At 34.3% G+C, this 10,673-nt stretch overlaps 2 protein-coding genes across 2 annotated transcripts; both read right to left on the bottom strand.

Annotated features, from left to right (window-relative positions):
- Window positions 1–3,322: 3,322 nt before the first annotated feature.
- On the bottom strand, window positions 3,323–5,666 carry LOC133328074 (probable cytochrome P450 6u1). The gene is made up of 2 exons (XM_061536622.1): window positions 4,572–5,666; window positions 3,323–3,738 (listed from the first exon to the last, which is right to left on the bottom strand). Exons 1-2 carry the CDS (start codon window positions 5,662–5,664, stop codon window positions 3,323–3,325), a joined length of 1,509 nt encoding a protein of 502 aa, XP_061392606.1. The 5' UTR covers window positions 5,665–5,666.
- A 699-nt stretch (window positions 5,667–6,365) lies between these two features.
- On the bottom strand, window positions 6,366–10,168 carry LOC133328068 (probable Ufm1-specific protease 1). The gene is made up of 2 exons (XM_061536615.1): window positions 9,641–10,168; window positions 6,366–6,494 (listed from the first exon to the last, which is right to left on the bottom strand). Exons 1-2 carry the CDS (start codon window positions 10,166–10,168, stop codon window positions 6,366–6,368), a joined length of 657 nt encoding a protein of 218 aa, XP_061392599.1.
- Between the last annotated feature and the right edge of the window lie 505 nt (window positions 10,169–10,673).

The following is a 10,673-nucleotide window of genomic DNA, read 5'->3' as shown; positions in this document are numbered from 1 at the left end:
GTGTGGAAATAAATGGGACGGAGAGCAACGTATAACACGGGAAGTATTGACTGGTGGAGAGGAGAAACATGGGCTATGTACGTCATGGATGAAATCATTTGTGTCTTTTCTTCAAGTACACCACCACCTTTTATTTCAAATCAATTTTTACCCTAATGCATAAGTATAATAAATATATATTCTAATAATTTGTTTTAAGCTAAAAATATGCTTTAAACACAACACACAAACATAAACAATAATACTTATAATAATTCCCTAGAAATGCATTTTTCTACAAATAAGAGTTTACAATAATATAATAAAACCACAACAACAACAATAAGCGCAAATACATTCAAAACAAAATATTGCAGTTTTTGATCGAACTTAGTCATCATTTTGGGCGAAAGCATAATGGTGAGGTAGGTAATTGTTTGTATTAAATTATTATTAGTATTAATGTATAGTCACACCCGGAAGTTTGTCTATGCAGTTTTTTGAAAGGATGAAGTTTAGTACCCAAGTTTTAAAAACAATAACGATGGGAGCTGGATTTTTCTACATACCTAGTCCGTGTAGATAAGAGAGCCAAGCCACACTTTGCCTAATGACTACAGACCGATTAGTATCTCGTCCTCTCTATTAAAGACAATGGAAAGGTTACTGGACCTAGACATTAGAAACTCTTAAGACTTCAAACTGGAATCTATCTTAGTACAAACATATATAACTGGAGTGGCAGCTGTTGGCCGAGATGAATCGCGTCAATTCGGTATCGTAGAACTCGATGCCGTACAGTGGATAAGAAATCCGGCTCTCTCTACTCTAGTGAATTGGGTTAATGCAATGCTGAAAATCAGAATAATAAATGCAAAAATTGGGGATAGTTCCATAGGGGTATACCGCAGGTGGGATTAATCACCCCTGTTCTGGCTCCTGGTGATAAATAGAATTATCGTGGTGTATTCGTGTTGATAAGTATTAAGTTTCTATCCAGGATATCCGATATCATGCAAGGTGGACTAGAGCTATTGTCAAAATGGTCATGGGGTAAACTCCGCGAATACAAGAAACGAACTATTCCAGGGTTAATTGTGTCAAAATTGGAACTTTTTCTGATCCTGGAAAAAACCCACGAAAAACACATTCCACCTATTCGACGACCATAAAGTCGATTAAAGTCTGAAAGTATTTATCGGAGCCCTTCAATACCGAGTGGAGTTTTTTAGAGAAAAATCTCCGGAAAATCTATGGGCCTATCTGCGTAGATGGTGAATATGGCCGTCGAATAAACTACGTTGGCTATGCCATCTTGTGAGAATGGATGAAGATGCCCCAGCGCAAAAGGCATATAAAAACGAACCACCTGATGGTTCACGCAGAAGGGAAAGACCACGAATCCGATGTAAAGATCAAGTAGAAGACAACATCTCTAAAAATAGTCTTTCAAATTGGATGAGATGCGCACAAGACCGACGCGCATGGAAATCTTTTTTTAACTCGGCTTATGGAACAATCGCCCTATCATAAGCCAGCTAAGTAAGTAAGGATTTGCTTCACAATAAGTATGCAATACACTAAATTGCAGCCAATTTGCTAAATTGCAATCCTTATATGGGGGCTATTACAAAAAGTGGAACAATATCTATCATTTCTGCAAAACATTTGTTACACAAGATAATCCAAAAAACTAAACTACAGCTAATTTATGGTTATTCTAAAAATTGAACCAATACTTTTCTATCTTATGAGAACTTAAAATACTAAGTTACAGCCAATTCTGCGGAACAACGTACCCAAACTCCCCAAAATATCGAAATAACGCAGGTAGCGTTATATGAGGTAACCCTAAAAAGTGAACCAATATTTATAATTTTTGGTAGGACAATTTGCTATCCTATGAGAAGCTAAAATAAGAAGTTACAGCGAATTAAGACCCAAGAATTTCGGAATTCGGAAAGTACCGTTATACGGAGGCAAGCCTAAAAAGGTGAACTAATATTGATAATATTGCTTGGAAGATTTGCTACCCTGTGAGAACCTAAAATATCAAATTGCAGCTAATTCTGCGGAACAACGTACCCAAACTCCTAAAACCGAATTTGGGGAGATAAGGATTTATTAAAACTTTGTATCCATCACAACACTGAAGACTGCAGGTGTTATTCAGCTTTGTTTCCTGTAGCGCCGCAACCATTACATACATATCTGTAATTCATAAAATTCAAAATATCGTAGATTTTCCGTAGATGTCAAACAGCAACTAACAGAGTAAGATGGCGATGCTTTGTGGAAACCTCCCTATGCTCCCAAAAGGAGTAACAGGGAAAAATGTTAATATTGAATAAAGAAAAATTAGTTTTTTTTTTTTTAAATTTACATATATCGTTTTATTTACAATTAAAATGTATAAGCTATTGTATTCTTTCTTACAATAATATTTAAATATATATTCTTAGAAAATATATATATTTCTATTCATATATTTGAATAGATGGTATATAAATTAGTCCCCAGCAATACAGACGATATAAAGCGAATTAAAATAATAAAATAAGCAAACAACATAATGAATAAAACAAAACACTATAACAATTGGTAAAGCGCAAAACAATACATAAAGTAAGTAAATGAATGAATTATTTCAAATATGTTTTTTTATCACAAGCTATATAAAGCGAAACAAATACATAACATATATTGTGTTTTAATTAAACTATGGCCAATACGATTTCTATCGATAAAAAAAGACTGTGGTTGAATCCACGATTTAATGACTTACAACAAAACTCCAAAATAGGTCGTTCAAACATAAACATAGTGTAGTTACTACCACTAAAGTTTAATACTTTTTTAACGAATTGTTTGGAATAATTTTTTTTGTTATACAACAAAATTAAATAATTAATTTATATAAAAAATACAGTGGAATATGTTTACAAACCTTAAAGGTTGGTATGAGCTGATTTAGATTAGCTTTGTTATTTCCTATCTTTCAAAACATTTATTACAAAACATGGGTTTGTAATTACCACAATTATTTACTGCAAAAGCGTTCATCGTTCATGGAAGGCATTTATAACTAGCTTATATGATTTTATAAATAAAAAAGCAGACATATAAAAGTTTACAACAATTTGCGTTTTACACTAATACAAATACACACGCATAAAGCACACAGCTATTGGATAGAAAAAAATAAAAACAAAACGTACATTAAAACAAAATAAATAAAAAAACTCTTGTTGATCCAATTTCTTTGCAATGAATCCCCCAATTGAGCCGAGTGCGAACACACGCACGCACATAAACGTATATAGTCACTACCGCCGCACCGCCATTAAAGCTTTTCCATTGCTAACCAAATGTCATTTTTAGGTTTCTTCAACAATTTGGCATTGTCATAGGTCAGAGGTATTGTGGTTTCCTCACACGTTGTAAATGCATAACGTTGCAGCAACGTAACAAGGCACAACAACATTTGTTGTTGTATAAAATACTGTGCGATACATGCCCGTGGCCCCATGCCATAGGGTAAAAATGCACACGCCGGCCTCTTTTCAACTGCTGTGGAATGAAAATGTTCTGGATCAAATTTATCCGGATTGGGATAATAGGTTGAATCGTTATGTATGGCTGAGATGGGGATAATTAAATGATTACCCTGTTGTAGCATAAATACTGAATTGGGTAGCTCGTAATCTTTGGTGGTGAGCCGCAATAGAAATGGATAGGGTGAGTGTTTGCGAAGCGTTTCTGAAAAAGAGGAAAAGAAAAAAGAAGAAATGTTAAATTTGAGCAAATAAATAAAACAAAAACGTTAATAACCTAACATAAGTGGAAGTGTATGTATAAAAATTCACCTAGGCCCGTCACAATACCAAAAAAAAATGTTGGAACTATATTCCGGACCCAACGACGTAGTGAGAGGGGAGCCCTGCCCCCCCTGAAATAAAATTTTTCCCCATAGAATGTATGTTTGCTTATGAGAACCTAAAATACCAAGTTTGGTTGAAAAACAACACAAAGAACCAAAATTCGGAAAGTACCGTCATAGAGGTTTAACCCTAAAAAGTGGACCAATATTGATAATTGTTGGTAGGAAGATTTTCTATCCTATGAGAAAGGAAAATACCATGTTAATGCCAATTTGGTGGAACGACGTTCCTAAACTCCCTAAAATAACGAATTTGGGGAGATAACGTTATATAGTGGCTACCCTAAAATGTGGACCAATATTGTTAATTTTTGGTTGAATATCGTGGCCATAATACCAAAATTGGGGATATAACGTTATATGGGAGGTACCCTAAAACGGGGACTAATATTGAGAATTTTTCGAAGGAAGATTTGCCACCTAATGAGAATCCAAAATACTAAATTACAGTCAGTTGCGTTGAAAAATAAAATGCTTCAATACCCAAAAATATCGAAATTCGAGGGGAGCCGTTATTTGGTGGCTACCCTAAAAAGTGTAACAATATTGCTAATTTTTGGTTAGGATATTTGCTATCCTATGATAACCTAAAATACCTAATAGTGCCTAATAATAATTTCTACATTAGATAAAAAAAATCTCCTTCACTTACCATTTAATATCTGCTTCAGGTATATCAAATCCTTTAGGGTATCCTCATTTATTTTTCCATTATTCGCACCCAAGACCTCCTGAATTTCTTTACGTGCCTTGTTTTGTATTTCCGGTTGTAGAGCCATTTCATAGAGGCAACATGCCAACGTTGATGTTGAGGATTCCAGACCAGCCAAAATAAAACTAAATGCCTGACCGACAATTTCTTGATTTTCAAATTTCTTAAACATCTGATTGCGTTGACTTATTTTACGCGAATCACACCATAATTGTAAAAAGTCATATTGCAACGATTGCGTATGTTGATATTCACGTTCATTCAATTTATCCGATATGAGTTTTTGAAAATATTGTGTAGCCTCCGGTGAGTACATATAGTATTGCAGTAGTCTAGCCAATGAGGGAAAACAGAAGGCCAAATATGCTTTGAAAATATTGAAATTCCTTTTCGTATACGCTTTAGACATATTATGAAACTGGGTATTACGATAACGCAGTGAATCGCCCTCCAATCCAAATGCCAACGAAGAAATGCAATCAATGTTAAAACCCTCTACCAATTCGGTGATGTTTTGTTTGACTTGAGAGCTGGGTATTTGATCCTTGAGGGAATTGGCAAATGTCTGTTGAACTTTAAGCAAGGCTGGTAACATTTTTTGTATTTTCTCTTGCCATTGTAGAGATTTTAATTTTAGATTCATGTGCTGCCAATCGGGACCATCCATTTGTAGTTGATTTTGTGAGAGTATGTCATCTTGTATGTTGTAGTATAGTCCACGATCCATAAAATATTTGGAATCTTTAAGCAGTATATAATGTATAGATTCGAGATCTAATATCAGTAGCATTGGTTTCAGTACAGCATAGAAACCCACAAATGGTGCCTGACCTTTGTATTTGTCATATAACGATTGTAGAACTTCGCTTATATGGCGTTTACGCCCGACGCCTTTTAAGTGGCCCCAGGGTTTTTTCGGCTTCTCATGTAGTATGCCACGACGTTTCCAATAGCCCAAGGCCACATTGATTGCAAAATAACACAGTGATGCTGTACCCAATAGTGTCCAAAATAAGCGTGGAAAGAAGTCCATTTTTTGGAGGAGGAGGTTACACTTCTATGTTTTTTTAATATTATCGATAATTACTTATTTGTATTGAGTTATTGCACTTTTGTTGAGGTTTCTCGTTTCCATTCGTCTAAGGACATGTCTTGTAACTGGGTTTTGTAGTCCACTTTTGTTTAATTGCCACTACATTCTTGTGAAGAATATTGAATTCTAATTACATACACATAATTCATAGGCCGCTTATCGGGACTATATTTATTGCTTTATTGCGTTGACTGTTCAGCATGCTCGTAGACTTGTTATTGTTAGCAGCTGAATGATTGTTTATCAATTTCTTTTTCAGCGTTTTTTCTCCTATTTTCTTTTGGCCGTAACTGTTGCCCGTGCTGCTGCTGTGGCTGCGGTTGTTTGGCGTCGCTGTTGTTATTGTCGTTAGAGTATTAACGTTTGTTGTTTTTGTTATTAATTATTATGATATAACTTGTTGTATTTGTACATTACACTTTGGTTTTAATATTGCGTTCGTTTGTTATTCGCTTCTGTCTGTAATTATTTTTGTTGCATATCTAAAAATATAATTTAAAATATTATTTATTTTTTTTTATTGTTGGCTACTTAGCCTTTGCTAGGCACAATCCGAAGAATTTGTTAACAGTTCCCCACAATGAAAATAAAATTAGATATATATTCTTTTTTGTCTATTTCAAATAGAAATATATTTTGTTTTATTTAAGATATGGTAGACAAAGATTATAAAAGGAACTATCGACAAATTCTTTAGTATTTTGCCAACGTATATAGCCCTTTTTAATTAATTCATCGATTGTGGATGGTATGCCAGAATAATGGGGATCCTGAAAATAAAGGAAACGATATAGAAGTTCTATTAGCTTATTTTGAAATAAAAAAGGCATTTAAAAAAAATACATAAATCATAAGTTAACAAGCATATATCAATAAAGATTATAATAATTTATATCGAACGTAATTTTTTTCGGACTCAAAATAGGGTTTTACCCTTTTTGGCAAAACATGAAAAAAGTAAAATAAAAAATATCGGACATTCAAAACACCTAAAATCAATATGGACTTTTATATGGCGACTATGATATCTTTAATTTTTGGTAGGAAGATGTGACACCCAATGAGATTCCAAAAATATCAAATTTGAGCCAATTCGGTACAGAATTTTTTGAGTTTCATGCCTTTCTAGGGCGAAGGTTCATGTAAATGTTCTTTATTAATTTCTCTTTCGAGATGAGCTACATGATCGGAGTTGCAATGAAAAGGAAAGCCAGAGAGATACTACATTCCCACCATTATGCGACGCGTTTCGCCGCTGGTTAAGCGGCTCATCTGGCATATATTGCAATGTGTCTTACAAATGTCGTTACTTGCATCTACGAATTAAATTCAACCGTGTCAAGGTTCGGACATTTGGCATCACACCAGAACATTTCTTTTCAAAGCAGATTTTTCTTGTAGTGACGGACTTTCTTTCCATACTGACTACAACCTTAGGAAGATAAGGAGGTGGCTTTGAACGCTAAGGCGGCGGAGAACATTCAAGAGATGCCAAATCCCGGGCGGGCTTACGCTGAATTTTTGAGTTCTATGCATTTTTAGGGTGGGATCATTCATGTAAATGTTTTTATTAATATTTTTTTAGAGATGAGTCGCTCATGGCCCTTTCGGCTAGATTCGCTTTAATGAATCAATAGAAAATCGAATATTTATGATTTTTGGCCCAATGTAAGTCCAAAATATTAAATTCCATTCAATTTGGTTGCGAAACGTGCCACAATTTCACAAAATTCTGAAATTTGGAAGGTGGTGCCGTTATATGGGGCTAAACAAAAAGTGGACCAATATCGATAATATTAATTTTTGGTATGAAGACAATAATAATCCAAAATACTAATTTACAGCCAATTTGGTGATCAAACTTCTCAAAATAATATTTCAAAAAAAGGACTATTTTTGTTACGAAAATTTGTTACAATGAGAATCAAAAATTCTAAACTACAGTAAATATTATGAACAAAATAATAATCCACTAAATTACACCCAATTTGGTGATCAAACTTCTCAAAATATCGAAAATTGGGAAGATCCCATATAGGGGAGCTATATCAAAAAGTGGACCAATATCTATTATTTTTTTACAATCCAAAATTCTGAACTACAGCCATTTTGATGCTACAATTTTGCAAAATTCCGAAATTTGATAAGTACCGTTATATGAGGCTATCCTAAAAATTGGACCAATATTGATACTTTTAGGAGGTAGGAAGATTTTCAAACCTATGAGAACCTAAAATATCAAATTACAACAAATTCAGTTGAAAAACATACCGAAAGACACCAAAATATCGAAATTCGGAAAGTACCGTTATGTGGGGGCAACTCTTAAGAAGATTTTCTATCTTCAGAAGGTTCTTCAGGTTCATCAGGTTCTTCAGAGAACCTAAAATACCAAGGTATAGCGTATTTGGTTGAAAAACATACCCAAAGACCCAAAAATATTGAAATTCGGAAAGTATGGGGGCAACCCTAAAAAGTGAACCAATATTGATCATTTTTGGTATGAAGATTTGTTTCCTTTGAGAACATAAATTAACATGTTACAGCGAAATTGTTTGAAAAACATACTCAAAGACCCAAAAATATAGAAAGTCGGAAAGTAACGTTATATGGAGGCGACCTTAAAAATTTAACCAATGTTTACAATTTTTGGTAGGAAGATTTACTATCCTATGAGAACATAGGACACAAAGGTATCGAAATTCGGAAATTACCATTATAGGGTGCTACCTTAAAAATGAACCCAAATTGATCATTTTTGGGAGGAGAATTTGCTACCCAATTATAATCCAAAATAATAAATTACAACCAAATTGGTTAAAAAAACGGCACCAAACTGCCCAAAATATCCAAATTTGGAAGATACTTTTATATGAGGAATATTCCAAAAAGTACATCAATAATAAATATTATGCGTAGGAAGATTTGCTAATCATGACCTAAAGTTGCAAATCGATGAGGTCGTCATCGGTTTTCATTGGGGCGGTACCCACGGCCGGCCTTATATGGCTGTGCGGCCGCCAACAATGAGAACTTAAAATATGAAATTATAATCAAAATATCATGAAATGGAAGGACACCGTTAATTGGGGGATATACTAAAAAATGGACCAATACATACATAATATAATCTCTTTCTTAAGAATTGCGAGTTGCGAGTCTTTTAAAATCACGACGTGCCTAAATTATAAGACATATGCTCAATATGCTTTAAATGCGATCTTAAATGCAATGAGGCTCAATGCCCTCCATATTAAGTTTTAAGGATGCAAATATGATTCCGAGCAGAGAATCCAGGACAAGTGGTAATTTTCCTCAATATGATCTGTCATCTGGAAATATATTTGCGTTGCCGGATTCATACAGGCATTGTTGTAATTTTTTTTTTCGTATTTTGCGCTACACATCTTGAATTCCGAATTAGAATCGTTGACAAAGTCATTAATAATGTTTAAATTACCTAAAAAAATACAAGTACATTTAGTGTTGAAAATTTTAAGTGGGTATCATACAATTCTTACGCTTGACTTTGAACTCTACCGAATTCTAATACACCTATCAGTGAATTTCTATCAACCATGAACTTCAAAAGTGTCAGTGTTTGGATAGACGATACAAAACTTGATATTAAGCCATTGTGAGTGAACTAAGCTAATTTGCATAATATTTCTTAACAGAAAAAAAACGTCAACGACTTGTTGGCTTGTTCACATACGATACATATAAAACGTACTACTTTTAGAAGATCTATATTGAAAAATGTTTATAACATTTGTTGTGGTTGTACTTAAATGGCTGTTGACATTCAAGTTAAAATCTTGGAAACTTTTCAGTAGGGAATACATTAACTAGAAGGAAATTGTTTTTTTTTATGAATAAATAAATTACAATAGTACTTAGGTTAACAGCTACTTACCACAATAAGCAAATATGAATCCCGGCCATTAGTGTGAACACCCGCTATCCCTTTGGAAGCTGCATCCATATCACCACCCATCATAACAAAACCACCATAATCACGAAAGTAGCGCACAAGTTCCGGAATATGTTGATTTAAATCTTCCGAACGGGTTATGTGTAAAATTTTACATGGAACATCGTACAGAGTATCGACAGTGTAGAATACCTCTAAGGCACCAATCCAATCACGAGAACCCACAAAACGGGCAGGTTTATCTTCGATACGAACTAAAGTTTCTTGTATTTCCCGTAATGATGGTACACTCAACACGGACTGCCATTGACGTTTGTGCAGTATCCATGATATCATTGATTGTAATGTACGATAGGCACAACCCCAACCATGATCATGGAAACCATCGCAACCATAGTGGAAGTAGAGGAAATCTCCACGTGTTAAATGTGTCTCAGAGTCATCTTGGGAACAGAGCAACGCTGGTGGTGGCAGTAAATCTGGTATGACCTCGTCGATGATATTGTGCATCAACGCCTATTCATATGTTTTACGCGTTACAGCCTTGGCTACGTCCTTGACGTCACATTGAGCCATTATTACAAGGTAAGGTGGTTTATTGTTGTTGTTATTCGGGTTGTTTTATTTTGATATACAACAACAATATAGCTTGGAATTGTTTTATATTGTATTTTTTGTTGAACTTTATTCAAAGAAGCTACACAGCAGTTCACAGTACATAACACTTTTTTTTATTTGACAACTTAATCATTCTCTCGCACACACAAACACACACGAATATCTATCTCTCTCTTCAATGTAATGAAATCAAAACACAACAATTACCCTTTATAATAAAAACAATTGCAAAATTATTAACATTAAATGTCGTTCGATTGTTGGTATTTGGACTGCGCGTCTGTCTCTTGATAGTAAACAACTGATGGCGCGCCCTATACACAACCAGGTGAAATAAAAAGCAAATAAAAACAACAACAACAATCCATACACTGTCATGTAGTTATGGCAAAACATA

Source organism: Musca vetustissima, unplaced genomic scaffold (assembly GCF_032173495.1).
Source record: "Musca vetustissima isolate MV318-11 ecotype Yass unplaced genomic scaffold, APGP_CSIRO_Mvet_v1 utg16224, whole genome shotgun sequence".
NCBI lineage: Eukaryota > Metazoa > Arthropoda > Insecta > Diptera > Muscidae > Musca > Musca vetustissima.
The sequence above is the reverse complement of the archived record's forward strand: the minus strand, read 5'-3'. Positions and strand labels throughout refer to the sequence as shown.

What these genes read in the sequence shown, in the direction of transcription:
- LOC133328068 (XM_061536615.1), bottom strand. Translation starts at nt 10,168, where the DNA reads ATGCACAATATCATCGACGAGGTCATACCAGATTTACTGCCACCACCA. An exon ending in ATTCATATTTGCTTATTGTG is followed by an intron (nt 6,495 to 9,640) that starts GTAAGTAGCTGT and finishes CTTTATTTTCAG; the next exon opens with GATCCCCATTATTCTGGCAT.
- LOC133328074 (XM_061536622.1), bottom strand. Translation starts at nt 5,664, where the DNA reads ATGGACTTCTTTCCACGCTTATTTTGGACACTATTGGGTACAGCATCA. An exon ending in CCTGAAGCAGATATTAAATG is followed by an intron (nt 3,739 to 4,571) that starts GTAAGTGAAGGA and finishes CCTCTTTTTCAG; the next exon opens with AAACGCTTCGCAAACACTCA.